At 40.7% G+C, this 24308-nt stretch overlaps 1 protein-coding gene across 3 annotated transcripts in view; it reads left to right on the top strand.

The window, feature by feature from the left end:
• The window catches only part of ATF1 (activating transcription factor 1), a 49970-nt gene extending 31438 nt beyond the window's left edge, over positions 1-18532 (top strand). For all 3 annotated transcript variants that reach the window (XM_039472430.2, XM_039472429.2, XM_010349808.3), the window contains exons 4-7: positions 4374-4504; positions 10546-10728; positions 10815-10974; positions 16998-18532. In XM_039472430.2, coding sequence (XP_039328364.1) covers positions 4459-4504; positions 10546-10728; positions 10815-10974; positions 16998-17142 — 534 coding nt within the window. In that variant the 5' untranslated portion in view covers positions 4374-4458 and the 3' untranslated portion in view covers positions 17143-18532. The remainder of the gene's footprint in view (positions 1-4373; positions 4505-10545; positions 10729-10814; positions 10975-16997) is intronic.
• Positions 18533-24308: the final 5776 nt, after the last annotated feature.

Consider the following 24308-nt stretch of genomic DNA (forward strand, 5'->3'; position numbering starts at 1 on the left):
ATAGACTTCAGGCCGGGCGCGGTGGCTCAAGCCTGTAATCCCAGCACTTTGGGAGGCCGAGGCGGGTGGATCACGAGGTCAAGAGATTGAGACCATCCTGGTCAACATGGTGAAACCCCGTCTCTACTAAAAATACAAAAATTAGCTGGGCATGGTGGCGCATGCCTGTAATCCCAGCTACTCAGGAGGCTGAGGCAGGAGAATTGCCTGAACCCAGGAGGCGGAGGTTGCGGTGAGCCGAGATCGTGCCATTGCACTCCAGCCTGGGTAACAAGAGCGAAACTCCGTCTCAAAAAAATAAATAAATAAATAAATAAAATAAAATAAAATAGACTTCAGAATAAAGAAAATCAGAGATAAAGAGGGGACATCACATTATGGTAAGTATTCACCAAGAAATTATTCAAATGTGCATGCATCTAACAAAAGAGCTTTAAAATATATGTATCCAAAACTAATGGGGCAGGGCCCAGTGGCTCACACCTATAATCGCAGCCCTTCCAGAGGCCAAGGAGGGAGGATGCTTGAGCCCAGGAGTTCAAGACCAACCAGGGCAATAGTAAGATGGTGCCTCCACAAAATTAGTTAGCCAGGTGTGGTGGTGTGTGCCTCTTGGTCCCAGCTGCCCAGGAGTTGGAGGCTGCAGTGAGCTATGATTGAGCCACATCATTCCAGCTAGTGACAGAGCAAAACTCTATCTCCAAAAAGAAACTAACAGAACTGAAAAGAAACAAACAGGTCCACAGTTACAGTTGATGACTTCAGTAAACCTATCTCAGGATTCACTTTTTTTTTTTTTTTTTTGAGACAGTGTCTCACTCTGTCAGCCAGGCTGGAGTGCAGTGGTGCTATCTTACCTCAATGCAACCTCCACCTCCCAGCTTCAAACAATTCTCCTGCCTCAGCCTCCTAAGTAGCTGGGACTACACGTGCCCACCATCATGCCTGCTAATTGTTTTTGTATTTTTAGTAGAGACAGGGTTTCACTATGTTGGCCAGGCTGGTCTCGAACTCCTGACCTCGTGATCCACCTGCCTTGGCCTCCCAAAGTGCTAAGATCACAGGCGTGAGCCACCACACCTGGCCAACAAGATCTATTTTTTTTTTTTGAAATGGAGTCTCTCTCTGTCACCCAGGCTGGAGTGCAGTGGCACCCAGGTTCAAGCAATTCTTCTGCCTCAGGCTCCTGAGTAGCTAGGATTACAGGCATCGACCACCATGCCTGGCTAATTTTTGTGTTTTTAGTAGAGATGGGGTTTCACCATGTTGGCTAGGCTGGTCTCGAACTCCTGACCTTAGGTGATCTGCCCACCTTGGTTTCCCAAAGTGCTCGGATTACAGGTGTGAGCTCAGCCTAATTAAAATTTTTATAACATTTGACCAAGCAGTTATAGAATGAAGAAAGTCTGCCAAAAAATACCATATTCTGGGTCATAACTAATCTTAACACATTTAAAAGAACTGAAATCATGCACAGTATGTTCTCTGATGATGCTGGAATTAGAGTTGAATAATAGTTACAGGAAGGCCAGGCATGGTGGTTCATGCCTGTAATCCCAGCACTATGGGAGGCCGAGGTGGGCAGATTGCTTGAGCCCAGGAGTTTGAAACCAGGCTGGGGAACATAGGGAGACATTGTCTCTACAAAAAAATGCAAAAAATTAGCCAGGTGTGGTAAGGCACACCTGTAGTCCCAGCCACTCGGGAGCCTGAGGTGGGAGAGTCACTTGAGCCTGGGAGATTAAAGCTACAGTGAGCCATGATTGTGCCACTGTACTCCAGCCTGGGTAATGGAGTGAGATCCTGTCTCCTTTTGTGATTCTTAACTTACTGTGAACAAATGGTTCTTAAGTAGGGAACGTCTGTATAGTAAATCTTCTTAATACTTTCAAGCATGAATAGTTAGTTCTTTCCAGTGTGGTTCTTACAGATATTTGCAGGGTCACCATGTTTTCCTTCCTTATGAACACTCCCATTTTTACACTGAATTTGGAGCTTTCAGGTCTTGCCCTTAAAAAGCACAGTCAGATATAAATAATCCCAGTTACCTGGGAGGCTGAGGCAGGAGGATCACTTGAGCCCAAGAAGTCAGGGTGGCAGCGAGCCATGATTATGCCACTGTACTCCAGCCTGGGTGACTTTGTCTCAAAGAAAAGAAAAGAAAAAATAATAAATTTCTTTAGTTTCACCGGATTGAACCAGTTTTGGACCCAAACAAGGAAAGGCTTTAGCTATTGAATAATAGGATGGTTTACTTTTTTGGGTGCCTTTTTCCTGGAAATAGAGATTGTCAGGAATTTTAGAGAGGGAATTCCTCCATAACTTGGGAGGTTGGCAAAGATAACATAAAGGAGCCCTTTTAATTCTAAGGATTTTCTTTCTCCATTGTGATTCTTTTTTGTTTTCACACAAGTATTTCAGTTTTCTCATTTTTCCATAGTGAACATAGAATACTTGAGTAAGCATTTCTTTTTTTTTCCAGAAGCAAACAATGTGTATTGCCTACTTTTTCCTCCACCCCCAATTTTATTTATTTATTTATTTATTTGAGAGAGTCTCACTCTGTCGCCCAGGCTGGAGTACAGTGGCGCGATTTCCACTCAATTGTAGCCTCCGCCTCCTGAATTCCAGTGATTCTCCTTCCTCAGCCGCCCAAGTAGCTGGGATTACAGGTGTGAACCACCATGCCCGGCTAATTTTTGCGTTTATAGTAAAGATGGGGTTTTGTCATGTTGGCCAGGCTGGTCTAAAACTCTGGATCTCAGGTGATCTGCCTGCCTCGGCCTCCCATGGTGCTGGGATTACAGGCATGAGCCACCGCGCTCATCCCCAGTTGTTTCGAAAGACCTTTCTTTTCAGCAAGGATTACTTTTTCCATCCCTTATTCCTGTCATTAGGAATAATAACTTGTTTCACCAAGTCAGAGGGATACCCATGGGATCATATTTACCTCTTTTTGTTAAAATAAACAGTTTTATTTGTCACTGATATTCTGTGCATTTTATAGTAGTATTTCTCTTTTTTGAGATGGAGTTTCACTCTTGTTACCCAGGCTGGAGTGCAATGGCCCGATCTCGGCTCACCGCAACCTCCGCCTCCTGGGTTCAGGCAATTCTCCTGCCTCAGCCTCCTGAGTAGCTGGGATTACAGGCACGCGCCACCATGCCCAGTTAGTTTTTTGTATTTTTAGTAGAGACAGGGTTTCACCATGTTAACCAGGATGGTCTCAATCTCTCGACCTCGTGATCCACCCACCTCGGCCTCCCAAAGTGCTGGGATTACAGGCTTGAGCCACTGCGCCCAGCCTTATAGTAGTATTTCTTTTTTCTTTTTTTTTTTTTTTTTTTTTTGAGACGGAGTTTCGCTCTTGTTACCCAGGCTGGAGTGCAGTGGCGCGATCTCGGCTCACCTCAGCCTCCGCCTCCTGGGTTCAGGCAATTCTCCTGCCTCAGCCTCCTGAGTAGCTGGGATTATAGGCACGCGCCACCATGCCCGGCTAATTTTTTGTATTTTTAGTAGAGACGGGGTTTCACCATGTTGACCAGGTTGGTCTCGATCTCTCGACCTCGTGATCCACCCGCCTCGGCCTCCCAAAGTGCTGGGATTACAGGTTTGAGCCACCGCACCTGGCCTACAGTAGTATTTCTTACGTCTTTCATTTGGAGAACTGATTTTATGGGTTTTTGTGGGGTTTGTTTTTTGTTTCTTTTGAGACAGTCTTATTCTGTTGCCCAGGATAGAGTGCAGTGACATGATCTCCACTTACTGCAACCTCCTCCTCCCAGACTCAAGCAGTTTTCCTACCCTAGCCTCCAAGTAGCTACAATTACAGATACGGATCACCATGCCCAGCTAACTTTTGTGTTTTTTAGTAGAGATGGGGTATCGCTCTGTTGGCCAGACTGGTCTCAAACTCCTGACCTCAAGTGATCTGGCAGCCTCAGCCTCCCAGAGTGCTGGATTACAGGTGTGAGCCACCGTGCCCAGCCCTCTTCACTCTTTAAACTAATATGTAACTAGCCTAGAGCACATCATAATAGTATGTGCTAAATAAAAGGATTCTTTGGAATAATAGTCTAAGTGGCTGGTAGATTACAGTAGCTTTTACCTGAGACTGAAAAGGTTTTAGAAATTTATTTTTGTGGCCGGGCATGGTGGCACATGCCTGAAATCCTAGCACTTTGGGAGGACAAGACTAGTAGATTACTGAGGCCATGAGTTCAAGACCAGCCTGGCCAACATGGTGAAACACCATCTCTATTAAAAGTACAAAAATTAGCTGGATGTGGTGGTTCATGCTTGTGGTCCCAGCTACTTGGGAGAAGTATCTTTTCGTAGAGTCATTCACATTACCAGTGTTTGTTTTTTTACAGAAAAATTTTGAAAGACTTATCTTCTGAAGATACACGGGGCAGAAAAGGAGACGGAGAAAATCCTGGAGTTTCTGCTGTCACTTCTATGTCTGTTCCAGCTCCCATCTATCAGACTAGCAGTGGACAGTACAGTATGTACAGGAATCAATTTCCACATTATAAACATACAAAACCTGACTTTTCTATAGAAAGAAGAGGTGTTAGAAAAATTGTCATACTTTAATAGTGATGATTATTAAAGGATGTTTTCAGCCAGGAATAATGAGAAGTACTTTATCAGCATTATTTCATTTATTACTACAACAACTTTGTGACATAGGCAGTTATAAATGTATAAGGGAACTGAGACCCACAGCATTAGATACTGGATTTGTTTTTATTTGTTTATTTATTTATTTATTTATATTTATTTATATATATTTTTTTGAGATGGAGTTTTGCTCGTTGCCCAGGCTGGAGTGCAATGGCGCAATTTCGGCTCACCGCAACCTCCACCTCCTGGGTTCAGGCAATTCTCCTGCCTCAGCCTCCTGAGTAGCTGGGATTACAGGCACACGCCACCATGCCCAGCTAATTTTTTTGTATTTTTAGTAGAGACGGGGTTTCACCACGTTGACCAGGATGGTCTCGATCTTGGATTACAGGCGTGAGCCACCACGCCCTGCCTTTTTTTTTTGAGACGGAGTTTCGCTCTTGTTACCTTTTTTTTTTTTTTTTTTTTTTATTTTGGAGACAGGAGTCTCGCTCTGTCACCCAGGCTGGAGTGCAGTGGCACTCTCGGCTCACTGCAACCTCCACCTTTCAGAAGTGATTCTCCTGCTTCAGCCTCCTAAGTAGCTGTGATTATAGGTTCCTGCCATTGCACTTGGCTAATTTTTGTATTTTTAATAGAGATGGGGTTTCACCATGTTGGCCAGGTTGGTTTAGAACTTCGGACCTCAGGTGATCCTCCTGCCGTGGCCTCCCAAAGTGCTGGGATTACAGGGGCCACCATGCCCGGCCTCGATACTGTTCTTGAAGTCACATAGCTTATATATGATGGAGCTAGGATTCAAAATTAGATTTGTCTGAGTCTACACATATAATTTTACCTCAAACTATACTGCATCTTACAAATTTTTCTTTTGGACGCCAGCCAGTTATGTCTGTTACCTTAATTCCAGCAGAATTTATTGTGTGAAAGATTAAACATAAATGTTGACTTTTCAGTGTGAGGTTAAAGAAATTTGGATCAGAAAGGATAAAGATTGTTTTGCGGTGTGATTTACAGAGTTCCTACCATAAGCAGTAAGGAACTGATCAACTTTAATAGAACATTAAATCTGCATATCTAAAAGTGTTGCTATGAATATTAGTCAGTACATAGAACAAAGTAAGCACCTGTTGGTTTACAGCATCCCACCTGGGGGCTAGGTAAAGTTATAAAGGAAGCAAATGTGGTCCTAGCCTTTGAGAGGAAAGCTTAGAGTCAGGAGACAGAGTGATAGAGCAGAAATACCTACACAAACAAATACATATATCCTCACTGATGATCAACAGCAGTCTATGGATTAGTAACTTGTACTTAGCTTAACACGTAAGTCTTTTCCCCAGTAATTTAGTGAATGAGGTCTACTGGTTTATTAAAATGACATTTGGCAAAATTAACGAGGTAGTAAATTAATCATCTTATTTTTAAGTTTAATTTCTAGTGTTGCTTCCAATATTTTTTTAATGAAAAATTTCAACTACACAACAAAGTTGAACAAATTACACACACATACATATCTTTTTTCAAACTTTTTTTGGCTTTTGTATCTTTAGTTCACTGATACAGAAATAGGATGAAAGTGGTATTTAATATAATACACATTTAGATCTGTTTTGTTCATTCTTTTGTCTTTTTGAGATGGAGTCTCGTCACCCAGGCTAGAGTGCAGTGGCACAATCTTTGCTCACTGCAACCTCCACCTCCTAGGTTTAAGTGATTGTCCTGCCTCAGCCTCCAGAGTAGCTGGGATTACAGGTGTGTGCCACAACACCCAGCTAATTTTTGTATTTTTAGTAGAGACAGGGCTTCACCATGTTGGCCAGGCTGGTCTCAAACTCCTGACCTAAAGTGATTCACTCGCCTCCGCCTCCCAAACTGCTGGGATTAGAGGTGTGAGGCACCACGCCTGGCCCCTGCCTATTTTTAAGTTTAATTTCTAGTTTTGCTTCCAATATTTTTTTTTTTTTTTTTTTTTTTTTTTTTTTTTTTGGAGACAGAGTTTCGCTCTTGTTACCCAGGCTGGAGTGCAATGGCGCGATCTCGGCTCACCGCAACCTCCGCCTCCTGGGTTCAAGCAATTCTCCTGCCTCAGCCTCCCGAGTAGCTGGGACTACAGGCACGCACCGCCATGCCCAGCTAATTTTTGTATTTTTTTAGTAGAGACGGGGTTTCACCATTTTGACCAGGATGGTCTCGATCTCTTGACCTCGTGATCCACTCGCCTCGGCTTCCCAAAGTGCTGGGATTATAGGCGTGAGCCACCGCGCCCGGCCGGCTTCCAATATTTTTTAAATGAAAAATTTCAACCACACAACAAAGCTGAACAAATTACACACACATACAAATACACATACATACATACATTAAAAGTATTTATTGTTTGATTTATATACAGTAAAATTCACTCTTTGGGGAGTTTAAGTCTATGAGTTTTGACAAATGTGTAGAATAGTTTAACACCATCAATTGAGATGTAGTTCTGTCAACCTAAGGAATTTACTTGTGCTGCCCATTTGTTATTACCCCCTCCACCCCTAACATTAATCTTTAAGTCTCACTCAGTCTTGCCACAATGTGTATGTCCCATCTGACCACCTCTGGCCATCTCTAACCACCACCACCTTGGCTTAGACTCTGATCTGAATTACTGGAGTAGGCATCCAGTTGGTCATCTTGCTTCCATTCTTGCTCCAATCATCAGTTTTCCATACTGTGGCCAAAGTGATTTATTTAAGATGTCAACTAGATCACATCGCTCCTGCTCAGAATCCACTATTGACATCTTATCATACTTAGAATAAAATCTCAGTCTTACAAGGCATTACATTTAGGATCTGCCTACCACTCTGACCTCATCTCCTGCTACTTGATGGCATTCTGACCACCCAGCTTCCTATACTGTACCTCAGACACACGAAGCTTGTTTCTGCCTCAGAATCTCTGGAGCTGTCACTGCTCACGCCTGGCATGTTCTCCCAGATCCTTACATGGCTTGCATCCTATGCCCCTGCTCTGCTTAAGTGTCACCTCCACAAAGAGATCACTCTTTTTCAAACATGTGTCTCCTCCCTTTAGTTTTCATTAACCACCTATATTTTTCTTTATAAATTAACATATAATTAAAAGACAGTACATATTGGTTTAATTATAGATTGTATGTATATAATTATAGATTAGCTTATTTATTATCTGTTTTCCCCACTAGAATATAAGGTCCTTAAGGGAAAGAACCTTATTTGTTTCATTCACAACTACATCTTCGACATACAGGACCTGGCAAGTAGTAGGCTTTCAGTTACGTTTGTTATGAATAAATGAATATAGAAAATATATATATATATATAAAAACCTCTTGAGAAACTGGGAGCCAGGCACGCTGGCTCACGAGGTGGGATCTCTTGAGTCCAGGAATTCAAAGTTACTGTGAGCCGTGATTATACCACTGCACTCCAGCCTGGGCAACAGAGCAAGACCAGTCTCAGGAAAAGAAGAAAGAGAGAAAGAGAGAGGAAGGAAGAAAGGCAGGGAGGGAAGAAAGAAAGAAAGGAAAGGAAGGAAGGCAGGAAGGTAAGCACTGGTTGCAAGGAAAGAAACTTGGAAGCAGAGATCGGAGGTACTGGGGACGTTCACATGTTATTATTGAAATAAGTGTAGTACAAATTCGTATTTAGGACAGCATGGGCCCTTAGAACTTCGTATGATAATGGGAATGTTTCATATCTGCATTCTCCCAGAATAGTAGCCACTAAACCATGTATGACTATCGATTGCTTGAAATGTGGCTGGTAGGACTGAGAAACTGATGCTTTAATTTTGTTTACTTTTAGTTAATTTAAATAGCCACATGGGGCTAATGGCTACCCTGTCAGACAGCTCAGTTTTAGAATAAATACAGCACATTAGCAGGTAAATGCACATGTTAAAAACAGGAAGTTGCAAAAATGAAAATATGGATAAACACATATTTAATATCAAAACATTGGCATCTACAGGTATTTATTTTGATATATTAGGTTGATGTAAAAGTAATTGCGGTTTTTGCCACTCAACATAATGGCCAAGTATATTCAAGTGTGATACTGATAAAGTCTGTTGTAAGCACAGGACAATAATGGGAAGGATGTGCACCAAAAATAACTACCTCAGGATGGGGCTAAAGGGGGTCAATGAAATATAGATAGATAATGGGACCTTTAATTTTATTTATGTTTATACATGTATAAATGAAAGTGTGTGTATATATATAATCATGTGTTGCGGGGAAGAAGATTGAAACTAATTGCTAATATAACTTCAGAGCAAATCTCAGCCTGGTGTGGTGTGTCACGCCTAATCCCTGCACTTTGGGAGGCCAAAGTGGGAGGATCACTTGATTTTAAGACCAGTCTGGGCAATCTATATAGGGAGACCCTATCTCTATAAAAAAATTTAAAAATTAGCTGAGCATAGTTGTGTGCATCTATAGTTCCAGCTACTTGGGAGGCTGAGGTGGGGGGATTGCTTGAGCCCAGAAGGTAGAGTGCAGTGGTAGACCAGGACCACACCACTGCACTCCAGCCCGGGTGACAAGTGAGACCCTGTCTCAAAAAAAAAAAAAACAAAAAAAAAAAAACCAACACGCATATTTCTGTATCTAACATTTTTAAATAAATATTTTGAAACTCATAAATTTGGGGCAATTGGGGAGGGATAATTATGAACTCATGAAAAAAATTATTTTTCCATCAAAATATACACACTTGTATTTTGGCTTCCTGGTAGCCAAAGCATAAAAGAAAAAAAAAGTTTCATCATTTTAATCTGAAAAGAGGGTATAGAGATGAGGCATTAGATTCTGAAGATTAAATGTTTTCTATTTGGTCATGCCTATGAGCATTTCATTTAAGGGCTGAGGGGAAAGCATGAACACAGGTATAATTCAGTGAAAAAAATGTTTGTGGGAGCTAAGTACTGTTTTCTACACAGTGGCTTTCTGGTATCTTTATTAATGATTTTCACTAGGAAGTGAATGAATATATTTCTTAACTATCACTTAAATAAATATCTTAATACCATGTAATAAATTTAGCAATTGGACCACTAGAAAATGGAACTAAGAAACAGTATAAAGAAGACTTCTCATTATATAACCTTTCATTCTATTGAATTTTTTCCATAAGCACCTGTTACCTAAGCAGGTTATCTATTAAAAAATATTTTAAAGTAATAACCTTTTTAATGCTTTTGACTCAAAATTAGAAACTATGTTTGTATTTCATTTTTATTTTTTCTTAAAAATTAGCTACCATGGGGCCAAGTGCTATGGCTCATGCTTATAACCCCAGCACTTTGGGAGGCTGAGGCGGGTGGATCATCTGAGGTCAGGAGTTCGAGACTAGCCTGGCCAACATGGAGAAAAACCCCATCTCTACTAAAAATACAAAAATCAGCAAGGCATGGTGGCACATGCCTGTAATCCCAGCTGCTTGGGAGGCTGAGGCCCAAGAATGGCTTGAACCTGGGAGGCAGAGGTTGCAGTGAACAGAGATTGTGCCACTGCACTCCAGCCTGGGCGACAGAGTGAGACTCTGTCTCAAAAAAAAAAAGCTATCAGTGCCCTCTTCTAGTGCCTCAGAATTGCTACGACAACATTAGCAGTTAGCATGGAGTGTTCTATGGAGTTCAAATATGTGTGCTGTTTTTAACTACTCAGTTATATAACTTGAGATTAAATTTAAGGTGGTGCATCTGAACTATAAAATTTTTATAAAGAAATGCTATTTCATTCCTTTTACATGTAGTTCACCTAAAGTAGTTAGCAGTTACCAAGCAGAACTGCATTCATATCTGTTTTAGTAAACAGTGTTTGTGGGCTTTTTGCCCCTCCTTTGAATTAGTCTGTTGTATAACCTTACAATGGCTATTTTCTCTTTTTGATTAAAGTTGCCATTGCCCCAAATGGAGCCTTACAGTTGGCGAGTCCAGGCACAGATGGAGTACAGGGACTTCAGACATTAACCATGACAAATTCAGGCAGTACTCAGCAAGGTACAACTATTCTTCAGTATGCACAGACCTCGGATGGACAGCAGATACTTGTTCCCAGCAATCAGGTTGTTGTACAGAGTAAGTATGCTTAACTGTCTGCAGAAGGTGTCCTAACACTCAGAGACACTTACCAACTAACTCATTCGCTTTATTTTACCATCTAGCTGCATCAGGAGACATGCAGACATACCAGATCCGAACTACACCTTCAGCTACTTCTCTGCCACAAACTGTGGTGATGACATCTCCTGTGTCTCTTACCTCTCCTACAACTAAGACAGATGACCCCCAATTGAAAAGAGAAATAAGGTTAATGAAAAACAGGTAGGTCGTAAAATCATAATGCCAGAGTGGGTAATGTTTTTACAAATCTTAAAACATAACCAGATGTTAACTGGAATTGTATGCAGTCATGAGCTGCATAACAATGTTTAACTAAATGGGAATGACAGTGATCCCGTAAAATTAAAATGGAGCTGAAAAAGTCCTGTGGTAATGTAATAGATATTTGTGGCAATGCTGTGTGAACAAACCTACTGAGCTGCCAGTCATATAAAAGTGTAACACATGAGTTCTGTGTAGAACATAATACTTGATACTGATAATAAATAACTGTTACTGGTTTATGAATTTACTATACTTTTTATCATTATTTTAAAGTATATGCATTCTACTTATTAAAAAAAAGTTAACTGTAAAACAGCCTCAAGGCAGCCCCTACAGGAGGTATTCCAGAAGAAGGCCTTGTTATCATTGGGCAACAGAGCAAGACCCTATCTCACGAAGAAAGAGAGAATGACAGCTCCCTGTGTGTTACAGCCCCTGAAGACCTTCCAGTGGGATAAGGTGTAGAGGTAGAAGACAGTGAGATTGATGATCCTGACCCTAGGCCAGGCGTCCCCAAACTATGGCCTACGGGCCACTGAGGCCATTTATCCAGCCCCCCCTCCTCCGCCGCACTTCAGGAAGGGGCACCTCTTTCATTGGTGGTCAGTTAAGAGGAGCACAGTATGTGGCGCCCCTCCAACGGTCTGAGGGACAGTGAACTGGCCCCCTGTGTAAAAAGTTTGGGGACGCCTGCCCTAGGCTAATGTGTATGTTGATGTCTTAGTTTTTAACAAAAAAGATCACAAAGTAGAAAAGTTAAATTTGGTTTTTGTATGTTTTTTTGAGACAAGACCTCACTCAGTCACCCTACGCTGGTCTGCAGTGGCACAACATTGGCTTACTGCAACCTCTGCCTCCTGGGCTCAAGTGATCCAGCTTAGCCTCCAAAGTAGCTGAGACTGCCAGTACACACCACTACACCCAGCTAATTTTTGTATTTTTTTTTTTGTAGAGATGGGGTTTTGCCATGTTACTTAGGCTGGTCTCAAACCTGGGCTCAAGTGATCCATCCACCTGCCTCAGCTTTCCAAAATGCTGGGATTATAGGCATGAGCCATGTGCCCAGCCTAAAAAAAAAAACTTTAAATTAGCTAGTACAACCACTATGAAAATCAGTATAGAGATTTCTCAAAAAACTAAAAACAGAAATCTACCCAAAGGAAAATAAATCAATATATGAAAGGGATACCTATACTCATAAATATTGCAGCACTATTCATGCACAATAGCTAATAGAAAGAACCACCCTATGTGTCCATCAGTAGATAAATGGGTAAGAAAGAATTAAATCATGTTGTTTGTAGCAACATGGTCGGAACTGAGGGTCATTATCTTAAGTGAAATAAGCCAGGCACAAAAAGAAAAATATTACATTCTCACTTATATGTGGGAGCTAAAATATTTGAACACATGGAGATATAAAGTGGAAAAATGGGGCTGGGCGTGGTGGCTCATACCTGTAATCACAGCACTTTGGGAGGCCAAGGCAGGAGGATCGCTTGAGCCCAGGAGTTCAACAGCAGCCTGAACAACATACCCATTGCTACAAAAAATAAAAAATTAGCCAAATTTGGTGGCACATGCCTGAAATCTCAGCTACTTGGGAAGCTAAGGTGGGAGGATTGCTTGAGCCCAGCGGGTTGAGGCAACATGATCTTTAGCTTGGGCAACAAAGCAAAACCCAATCTCAAGAAAAAAGAGAGAATGGAAAAATAGATAACAGACTGGGAAGGGTGAGGGGCAAGGAGGAAGATGAAAAGGAGAAAGGATGTAAACCTATATACAGTAAGTTAAAAGGACCACATTCAGTGTTTCATAGCAGAGTAAGATGACCATACTTAAAAACCTGTTATGCTCAGGTGATGGATACCCTGAATACCCTGACTTGGTCACTACACATTTTTCTCATATAGTCCATAAATATGCAGAAAAAATCTTTTACTAGAAAAAAAAACATACAAGCCTGGTGTGGTGGCTCACACATGTAATCCCAGCATTTTCAGAGGCTAAGGTGGGTGGATCACTTGAGCCCAGGAGTTTCAGACCAGCCTGAGCAACATAGGGAGACCCCATCTTTACAAAAAATAGAAAAAATTAGCCAGATGTGGAGGCGAGAGAATCACTTGAACCCAGGAGTCAGAATTGCAGTGAGCCAAGATCATGCCATTGTACTCGAGCCCAGGCAACAGCAAGACTCTGTCTCAGAAAAAAAAACTAACTCAAAAAACCCCACAAAACACAAGTAGTTAATGATCATATAAAAGACTACTCAATCTTTTTTTTTTTGAGACGGAGTTTCGCTCTAGTCACCCAGGCTGGAGTGCAATGGCGCGATCTCGGCTCACCGCAACCTCCGCCTCCTGGGTTCAGGCAATTCTCCTGTCTCAGCCTCCTGAGTAGCTGGGACTACAGGCACGCGCCACCATGCCCAGCTAATTTTTTGTATTTTTAGTAGAGACGGGGTTTCACCATGTTGACCAGGATGGTCTCAATCTCTTGACCTTGTGATCCACCCGCCTCAGCCTCCCAAAGTACTGGGATTACAGGCTTGAGCCACCGCGCCCGGCAAGACTACTCAATCTTATTAGTAATCAAAGAAACGCACATTAATGCTACATACTTACATACCCTTTATACCCACCTGATTGGCAAAAATTTTAGAGTCCAACCAAGAGTTGGCAAGGATTTGGAACAATGGTCAGGAATTCATAGATACTGCTATAGGAGCGTAAATTGGTGCAGCCACTTTGGAAATTAATTAGGCCTTATCTTTTTTTTTTTTTTTTTGAGACGGAGTTTCGCTCTTGTTACCCAGGCTGGAGTGCAATGGCGCGATCTCGGCTCACCGCAACCTCCACCTCCTGGGTTCAGGCAATTCTCTTGCCTCAGCCTCCTGAGTAGCTGGGATTACAGGCACGTGCCACCATGCCCAGCTAATTTTTTGTATCTTTAGTAGAGACGGGGTTTCACCATGTTGACCAGGATGGTCTCGATCTCTTGACCTCGTGATCCACCCGCCTCGGCCTCCCAAAGTGCTGGGATTACAGGCTTGAGCCACCGCGCCCGGCAATTAGGCCTTATCTTGTACAGTTGACATGGATGTACTCTGTGACCCAGCTGTTTTAGTCTGTGTGACTGAGATAAACTTGCAGGAAGTATGTATAAGAATTTTTATAACAGCAAAAAATCAAGAAACAACCTTAAGATTCATTGATAACAGAATAGGAACATACTGAGCCTAAACATAAAAATGGGGGATAAAGAATAGGTACATAAATTATGACCGTATTTAGACAATGGAATGTTTATTTGTAATGATTGAATGAATAATCATTTCAGCATGAGTAAATCTTAGAAAAATTAAGTTGAGTGAAAAGCAAGTTGCAACAGAATACACAAAGTATGATATTTTATAATTTTAGAAAATAAACTAAATAATATATAGTTTTAGGGTTATATACATATATACTACAACTATAAAAATAAGCAATGAAGGCTGGGCATGGTGGCTCATGCCTGTAATCCCAGCCCTTTGGGGAGGTGGAGGTGAGCTGATCACCTGAGGTCAGGAGTTTGAGACCAGCAGCCTGACCAACATGGAGAAACCTCATCTACTATAAATACAAAATTAGCCAGGCGTTGGTGGTACATGCCTGTAATCCCAGCTACTCGAGAGGCTGAGGCAGAAGAATTGCTTGAACCTGGGAGGTGGAGGTTGTGGTGAGCTGAGATCATGCCATTGCAATCTAGCCTGGGCAACAAGAGCGAAGCTTTGCCTCAAAGAAAAAAAAAAATTTAAAAATAAGCAGTGAGATGTCACATGGCAAAAATTACAAAGTGGTAATACTGTCTTTGGGCATATGAGGAAACGAGTACCTCACATCTATTACTGAGGGAAATACGGAATTTTATGGTATCTACTTGCCCTAACATTTCTACTCGTATGTAACAAAAGATACCATAAACAGACTTAAAAATAAGTCTCTTAACTGGGAATAATGTTTGCAACTTTTATATGAAGAGAAAGAATTACAAGATGTATAGATATATAAAGATTGATTTCTATAAATAAGAGACTTAACAGAAGGAAACTGGTCTGTGAAAGATGACCTTGTAAACATGAAATGATACCAAATTTTGTGCATAATCAGGGAAATAGTAAAGCAGTGAGATTCACTTTCTGTCAGCCACTAGACTAACAACAGTTTTAAAATGTTCATAACATAGCAGGTGCTCTCATGTACTGTCCATGGGATTGTAATGACACAAATACTCTGGAGGACAGTTTGGCAAATCTTTTTCCCTCTAACTCTGGGATTTTTTTTTTTTTTCCTTTTTTTTTAACCCTTATTTCTCTGTACTTCAGTGGATATAAATTGGCACTGTCTCTGGACTTTAAGTGAATATAGCTTGTGATCCTGCAAGAAATATATGTGACAAGGGGCATGTAAAAAATGGAGGCTGAGCAGGTGGCTCACTCCCGTAATCCCAACACCATGACCAGGAGTGAGACCAGCCTAGCCAACAGAATGAGACCTCATCTCTACAAAAATAAAATAAAATTAGCCGTTGTGGTGGTGTGTGCCTATAGTCACTGCACTCAGCCTGGGTGACAGAGTGAGATGCTGTCTCAAAACAAAAGAAGAAAAAAGAAAAGGAATGTTTGTTTACTGGAAACCACTTAAAAACCTGTTTGTTAACTCCAACAGAGCTTAAATGTAAAATAAATAAGTAAATGTCTTTTTGTGAGGAAACAGTTCAACTGTGGTATATTCATATTACAGATTTTGCACAGTGCTTTTAAAAGTATAGATTTGTACTAAAAAAGCAAGTTGCAAATAATATCTACATATATAGCATAAAAATCTTAATACTGTGTTTTCTTTTTTTTTCTTTTTTTTCCAGACAGAGTCTTGCTCTGTCACCAGGCTGGAGTACAGTGGCGCAGTCTTGGCTCACTGCAACCTCTGCCTCCTGGGTTCAAGTGATTCTCCTACTTCCAGAGTAGCTGGGATTACAGACATGTGCCACCAGGGCTAATTTTTTCTTTCTGGTTTGACTCTGGGATTTTTTTTTTTTTTTTTTTTTAATTTTTATTTTTGTACTTTTAGTAGAGATGGGGTTTCACCATGTTGGCCGGGCTGGTCTCAAGTTCCTGACCTCGGGTGATCCACCCGCCTCACCCTCTCAAAGTGCTGAGATTATAGGCACGAGCCACCACACTCAGCTAATACTTCCCATTTCTATATGTATATGTAACCTACATGTGACTTCACAGAAATGATCTACGACATACACAGAACTATTTGCTCAAGCACTGTTGGTAATTTGAACTTGAATAACAGAAATTACGTGTCACAAGTTAACCAGAGGACCTATAATTTCACTCTTTGGTATTGATTCAAGAGAAATGAAACCTGTCTACAAAAAAAAGTGCCTATGCAGCTAACCCTAGAAACAGCCCAGGAGACTGGATAAACAAATGGTGGTTACATTCGTACAGTAGAATATGCCCAGCAACGTAAAGAAGCAAACCACCATGCAGCAACATGGATGAGCCTCAGTGATGTGCTGAGTGAAGGGACACAAGAGTACATAGTGTATGACACTCCACTTACATGAGGTTCTAGAATAGGAAAAAACTCATCTCTGGTGATAAAAATCAAAACAATAGTTGCTTGGAAGGGGAAGGGGACTGACCAGGAAGGGGCAGGGGGGAGCTTTGTGCCCAGAACTACATTCTGTTGTCTTGACAGAGGTGTAGGTTATACAGGTGTACACAATTGCCAAAACCGACAGAATTCTACACTTAAGATCTGTGTATTCCCTATGTGTAGATGATAGTTTAAGTTTTTAAATGATGAAGAAAAAAGGTGACCAGGGAGAATTACTGAAGAACATTTACCATTTAAAGAAGGTGAAGTTTTTTCTAACGTTGTTTTTTAAATGCTCATATTTAGAGAAGCTGCTCGAGAATGTCGCAGGAAGAAGAAAGAATATGTGAAATGCCTGGAAAACCGAGTTGCAGTCCTGGAAAATCAAAATAAAACTCTAATAGAAGAGTTAAAAACTTTGAAGGATCTCTATTCCAATAAAAGTGTTTGATTCTTAAGAAAGAAAATATTTTTGTGGACTTCCATAAAAATTAAATGGATTTCTTAGTAGAGTTTTATAAAGTAAAGGTCAAAAGTGAAGTTTTTTTTATTTAGGCTTTTCCAACTCAAGGATAACTATCTTATGCACAATATCTAGTAACAGAGGAGAAAGTGGAAAATGACCTCCAGGAAGCTGTGGACACAACTGGAAGCTTTGTAGAAATTAAACATATTCAGGAAGCAAGAAATGAACTTTCAGCAGTCTAAATTTTCTAAATAACCAATAGTTGCCAATCCAAAATGGCAGAGAAGATGAAGTTTGATAAACTAAATTTTTAAAAATAAATTAATTTACCCTACAGGTTTGCATTTCCGTTTGCTGAAATTTACTTTTAGTTATATATATATATGTGTGTGTGTATGTGTGTGTGTGTGTGCACGCATGTGTATTTTATTTCTGCCAATAATTTACAAAAGTAAGAGAAAACCTAGTACATTACTAAATATATAAAGTATGTGTTCTGATTATGTATACTTGTTCTCATGTCAAGTCTTTTAAGTGGGTTTTTTGAAGATTGTTTATTGGACTTGAACGGATTTTGAGACCGGGTTAATTGTTTTTGAGGTTTTATCCTAAAAGGCATCTAAGGTACATGAATGGAGTGTGGTGATTTTATAACATTTTTTATCAGAATGGAAAGAGAACTGTTTAAAAGTTTGATACTTTTAAATAGTTGGTATTTTTGCTCACTCTGGTAATGGTGATTTTCTACGAATATATAATAAATTGTTTTTTTGATTCTATATTCTGTATGCAGTTGAATAGCCATTACTTATTCTGCTGTGCTTTAATAGAATGGAATGTTTACAGGCCCTTAAAATAGTATGTTTTTAAAACCTTCTGAAGATACATACCAAAGTTTTTCCAAGACAATTTTATAATCAGTTTAATGTAGGGTTTATCAGATTCTATAATAGTATGGTTATTAGGGCAGTTTTATGTTAGAGACTATTTTGTAATGTAGTGAATGGTACCTTTATAAGAAAAGTGACTGCCAATATATTTTTATAGCTAATCTTTATAAATTCTAATGTTGAGTTTTTAATGATTATTTTAAATGTTTATATAGTTTAGTAAAATTTGCATCTCAAAGTATCATTTTTATATTATGGGAAGTAAAGTTTTCAGATTAGCTAATATTTGCATTGTAAATTTTGTATGCATTTTATCTAAAATTCAAAAATACTGTAGGTACACCAGTGTTTAACATCTGTATTCCAATTTGTATACAGTTTGAAGTTGTACTGCAAAACTATTGTGTGCTTCTTACACAGTATGTATCATATTGTCATCTGTGAAATTAAAGGACATTTGATAGTCTGCTGAATGTAAAATATAATGCTTGGTATATGAATGATAATCTTGTGCTGGTGGCCATGCTGTTAATTATCCTAATGCTATGTAGAAATCTTCACTTAACGGATACATTTGTGTTTGACCCTCCTGATGAAATCTCTCATTAAAGGGGTCTTTTAAAATGGGACTCTATTGACTTGGCGGCACTTTATGAAAAGGAAAAAAAAGTTTGATCACCGAGGGATTACTTTATCACTTACTACCTTGTGTAACACCAGAATCTCAAACTGGTGGCCCATTAGACCTAAGAATATGAGGAGGTGTGAGGTCACTAGGTTGTCAGGAGTGTTTCAACAGTTAATATATTATTGGGTAAACACTGTGCTTGACTACAACAGAGGTAGCTTATCTGTTAGTGCTGTAACAGTGGGACATCTGCAAATACCTGTAAACTCCTCTGCCTTCAGACTTCCGGGGTGTTGCTCACTAGACCCAGTTACTTACTCTAGCTGTGTGAAACAGGCCAGGGCAAATCATTAATGGTTACATAAATGCATAACAAATTATTTTCCTGGATGTTTTTCTAATTGGAATCCACTGTGGGGGTTATCACATTTTAAGATGATTATAATCCAAACATGAAATTAGACTTCAAGAATGCAAAAGATCAAATTATTTTCTTTACTTCAACTTACTATTTTACGTAAGTATTGATTTACTCATTTATATGTTATATTGATAGAAATAGATTATTGTCCACAAACACATCCAGGGCATATAAGATCTTTCTTTCTTTCTTTCTTTCATTAAAGAAAGAAAGAAAGAAAGAGAAAGGGGGAGAGAGAACAGGAGTCTTACTCTATTGCCCAGGCTGGAATGCAATCTAAAAATAGGTGTTGGAAACCTCTTTTATGCCGATAATTGTACTTAACAGCGGAGACAGGAAGGAATAAGGGAAGAAAATAACAAACAGCCAACCAATATTTCATTTAAATCTGTGAAATGCTATGCAAATGCTTAAGAGTGATTTACTTCCATTTATGTGGTCACTTTCAAAATAGGTGTAGTGTGATACTGAAAAAAACGTATGTATAATCCTGGGGTGAAGAATTCTATAAATATTCACTGAGTTTACTTGTTCCAGGTCTGAGTTCAAATCATAAATGTCCCTGTTAATTTTCTATCTTGTTGATCCGTCGAATATTAACAACGTGGTGTCAGAGTCTCCCACTATTATTGTGCGGGAGTCCAAGTCTCTGTATAAGTCATTAAGAACTTGTCTTACGTGTCTGGGCACACCTATATTGGGTGCATATATATTTATGATCATTGACTCCTGTTGTTGCATTGATCCTTTTACCATTATGTCATGTCCTTTGTTTCTTTTAGTCTTTGTTACTATTAAAGTCTATTTTGTCACAGATGAAAGTTACAACTCCTGTTTTTTGGGTGTTTTTTTTTTTTTTTTTGCTCTCCATTTGATTGGTGAGTCTTCCTCCAATCTTTTGTTTTGAGTCTTTGTGTGTCCTTGCTTATGAGATGGATCTGGATACAGTGTGCTGATGGGTTTTGACTTTTTATTGAATTTACCTGTCTGTGTCTTTGACTGGGGCATTTAATCCATTTAAATTTAGGATTGATATTGATATTTGTGAGTTTAATATTGTCATTTAATGCTAGCTGGCTATTTTGCCCGTTAGTTGATATAGATTCTTTACTATGAAGATACTCTTTACCTTTTGGTAAGTTTTTGGGATGACTGATACTGGTTGTTCCTTTCTGTGTGTAGTGCTTCTTTCAGAAGCTCTTGTAAAGCAGGCCTGGTGGTGATGAAATCTCTGAGTGCTTGCTTATTCGTGAAAACCTTTATTTTTCCTTCATTTATGAAGCTTAGTTTGGCTGGATGAGAGATTCTGGGTTGAAAATCCTTTTCTTTGAGGATATTGAATATTGACCCCCACTCTCTTCTAGTTTGTAGGGTTTCTGCTAAGAGATCTGCTGTGAGTCTGATAGGCTTCCCCTGTGGGTAACCTGCCCTTTCTAGCTGCCCTTAGAATTTTCTCCTTTATTTCAACCCTGGTGAATCTAACGATTATGTGTCTTGGGGTTGCTCTTCTTGAGGAATATCTTTGTGGTATTCTCTGTATTACCTGGAGTTGAGTATTGTCCTGCCTTACTAGTTACCTGGAGTTGAGTATTGTCCTGCCTTACTAGGTTAGGAAAGTTTTCCTGAATAATATCCTGAAGAATATTTTCCAGCTTGGATTCATTCTCTTCATGACATTCAGGTAAACCTATCAAACGTAAATTAGGTCTTTTCACGTAGTCCCATATTTCTTGGAGACTTTGCTCATTCCATTTTACTCTTTCTTTATTCTTGTCTTCTCATTTCGTTTCATTTCATTAAGTTGGTCTTCGACCTCTGATATCCTTTCTTCTGCTTGATCAATTCGAGTGTTAAAACCTGTGCATACTTTGTGGGGTTCTCATACTGTATTCTTCAGTTCCATTAATTCACTTATATTCCTCTCTAAATTGTCTATTCTTGTTAGGATTTCATCAAACCTTTTTTCATGGTTCTTAGTTTCTTTACATTAGGCTAGAACATGTTCTTTTAACTCACAGAAGTTTCTTATTATCCACCCTCTGAAGCCTAATTCTGTTACTGGGATGCACTCATTCTCCATCAGGTCTTTTTCCCTTTTTGGTGAGGAACTGTGATCCCCTGTAGAGGGAGAGGCATTCTGATTTTGAGTATTCTCAGCCTTTTTAGGCTGGTTTCTTCCGGTCATGGTAAATTTATTCACCTGTCATCTTTGTAATTACCGACTTTCAAATTAGGTCTCTTGAGTGGATGCCCAACTTGTTGATTCCCAGCGCCGAAATCTGAGCAACCCACTGCCCCAGCTAAAAGCGACGTTAAGATTCTTGGTGCTTTTCTGCCTGGGAATCTGTGGTCTGGCTTCCCTCGAGTCCTTTTTCAATCAGCTGAATGGACGACTCTGCCTTTCCGGAGCACCAAACGTCGACCAAAAGGGGACCAGTCCCATTTACTCTGCATTGAGAACCGTCGCACTGGCGACCCTTGGGACTCCTCTGCTGGGAATCTCCTGGTCCATGCACAACAAAAATTCATCTGAAAGTGTGGCATCCTCTCGTTCTCTGCTTTCACTGGGACCTACAATCCTGAGCTGCTAGTGATCGGCCATCTTGGATCTCTCAAGATATTTCTTTTAATATTTAACAGAGCAGGAAGAATGGGCATTTTTTAGCTCTTTTGAATTCTTACTCTATTTGTTTATTCATTCAGCAATTACTACTTCTTTGAGATGGAGTCCCACTCTGTCACCCAGGCTGGAGTGCAATGGTGCGATCTCAGCTCACTGCAACCTCCGCCTCCTGAGCTCAAATTATTCTCCTGCCTCAGCCTAGCCTCCCACGTAGCTGGGATTACAGACACACACCAACACGACCAGCTAATTTTTGTATTTTTAGTAGAGATGTGGTTTTACCATGTTAGCTAGGCTGGTCTCAAACTGCTGACCTCGTGATCCGCCCACCTCGTCCTCCCAAAGCGGGGATACAGACGTGAGGCACTGTGCCCGCCCCCGCCCCTCCTTTTTTTTGAAATGGGAGTTTCACTTTTGTTGCCCAGGCTGGAAGTGTAGTGGTGCGATCTCGGCTCACTGCAACCTCCACCTCCTGGGTTCAAGCAATTCTCCTGCCTCAGCTTCCCTAGTAGCTGGGATTACAGGTGCTTGCCACCACCCCCGGCTAATTTTTTGTATTTTTACTAGAGATGGGGTTTTACTATGTTGGCCAGGGTAGTCTCGAACTCTTGACCTCAGGTGATCCACCCACCTCAGCCTCTCAAAGTGCTGGGATTACAGGCAGGAGCCACGGCGCCTGGCTTCATTCAGCAATTACTAGGTTAAATCTGCATTCTTCTCCAGTAAAAATATGGGGACACAAGAGGGATATAAAAATGTGTATTAGGCCAGGTAGATGGTTCATACCTGTAGTCCCAGCACTTTGGAAGGCTGAGGCATTGGGATTGCTTGGGGCCAAAAGTTCGAGACCAGCCTGGGCAACATGGTGTAACCCTGTCTCTACAAAAAATGCAAAAATTAGCTGGGCAATGTGGCATGAACCTGTAGTCCTAGATACTCAGGAAGCTGAGATAGGGGGATAGCTTAAGCCCAGGAGGTCAAGGCTGCCATGAGCTGTGACTGCACAACTGCACACCAGCCTAGGTGACAGCAGGACCATGTCTTAAAAAAAATAAAAAATAGCCGGGCGCGGTGGCTCAAGCCTGTAATCCCAGCACTTTGGGAGGCCGAGGCGGGTGGATCACGAGGTCGAGAGATCGAGACCATCCTGGTCAACGTGGTGAAACCCCGTCTCTACTAAAAGTGCAAAAAATTAGCTGGGCATGGTGACACGTGCCTGTAATCCGAGCTACTCAGGAGGCTGAGGCAGGAGAATTGCCTGAACCCAGGAAGCGGAGGTTGCGGTGAGCCGAGATCGCGCCATTGCACTCCAGCCTGGGTAACAAGGGCGAAACACCGTCTCAAAAAAAAAATAAATAAATAAATAAAAATAAAATAAAATAAAATAAAAAAACCATGTATTATGGTCTGGGATTGTATAATCAGTTGTTATGATGGCAGTTCAGATTCCCAGAAAGGATGCTATAAAATTGATAGTGAAATTTGACTAAGGGCTTGACAGCTAATTTATTTTTTATTTTTTATTTTATTTTATTTTTTTTTTTTTTTTGAGACGGAGTTTCGCTCTTGTTACCCAGGCTGGAGTGCAATGGCGCGATCTCGGCTCACCGCAACCTCCGCCTCCTGGGTTCAGGCAATTCTCCTGCCTCAGCCTCCTGAGTAGCTGGGATTATAGGCACGCGCCACCATGCCCAGCTAATTTTTGTATTTTTAGTAGAGACGGGGTTTCACTATGTTGACCAGGACGGTCTCGATCTCTTGACCTCGTGATCCACCCGCCTCAGCCTCCCAAAGTGCTGGGATTACAGGCTTGAGCCACCGCGCCCGGCTAACAGCTAATTTAAAAGAAAAATCACAGGTTATAGTTAAACAAAAGTCATAGCTTTACAAAGTACATCAGAACCTAATCATAATAATCATTACATGATTTACTCTGTTGTACAAAGTAGGGTGTTTTGTTGTTTTGAGACAGAGTATTGCTCTGTCACCCAGGCTGGCGTGCAGTGGCACAATCTTGGGTCACTGCAACCTCTGCTTCCTGGGTTCAAGCAATTCTGCCTCAGCCTTCCAAGTAGTTGGGATTACAGGCATGCGTCACCATGCCCAGCTAATTGTTGCATTTTTAGTAGAGACAGGGTTTCGCCATATTGGCCAGGTTGATCTCAAACTCCTGACCTCAAGTGGTCTGCCTACCTCAGCATCCCAAAGTGGGATTACAGGTGTGAGCCACCTCACCTGGCCTGTTTTTAATAAATACTGTTTGTTTAACTGTAAAAACAAAGTGAAGGAACACATACCTCAAGGTAGTAGAATTCAGAAGGCTATTCTAGGGAGTGTTTGGCAGGAATTTTTGAGGGACATTCATTTGAAGGAGATTGAAGGCTATTTAATGCCCCCTCCTCCCACTTTTTTTTTTTTTTTTTTTTTTTTTGAGACAGTCTCTCTGTTGCCCAGACTGGAATACAGTGGTGTAATCTTGGCTCACTACAACCTCTACCTCCCAGGCTTAAGTGATTCCTGAGTAGCTGAGGTTACAGGTGTGCACCATTGAACCCAGCTAGTTTTTGTAGTTTTTAGTAGAGATGAGGT

Source organism: Saimiri boliviensis, chromosome 7, assembly GCF_048565385.1.
Source record: "Saimiri boliviensis isolate mSaiBol1 chromosome 7, mSaiBol1.pri, whole genome shotgun sequence".
Lineage (NCBI taxonomy): Eukaryota > Metazoa > Chordata > Mammalia > Primates > Cebidae > Saimiri > Saimiri boliviensis.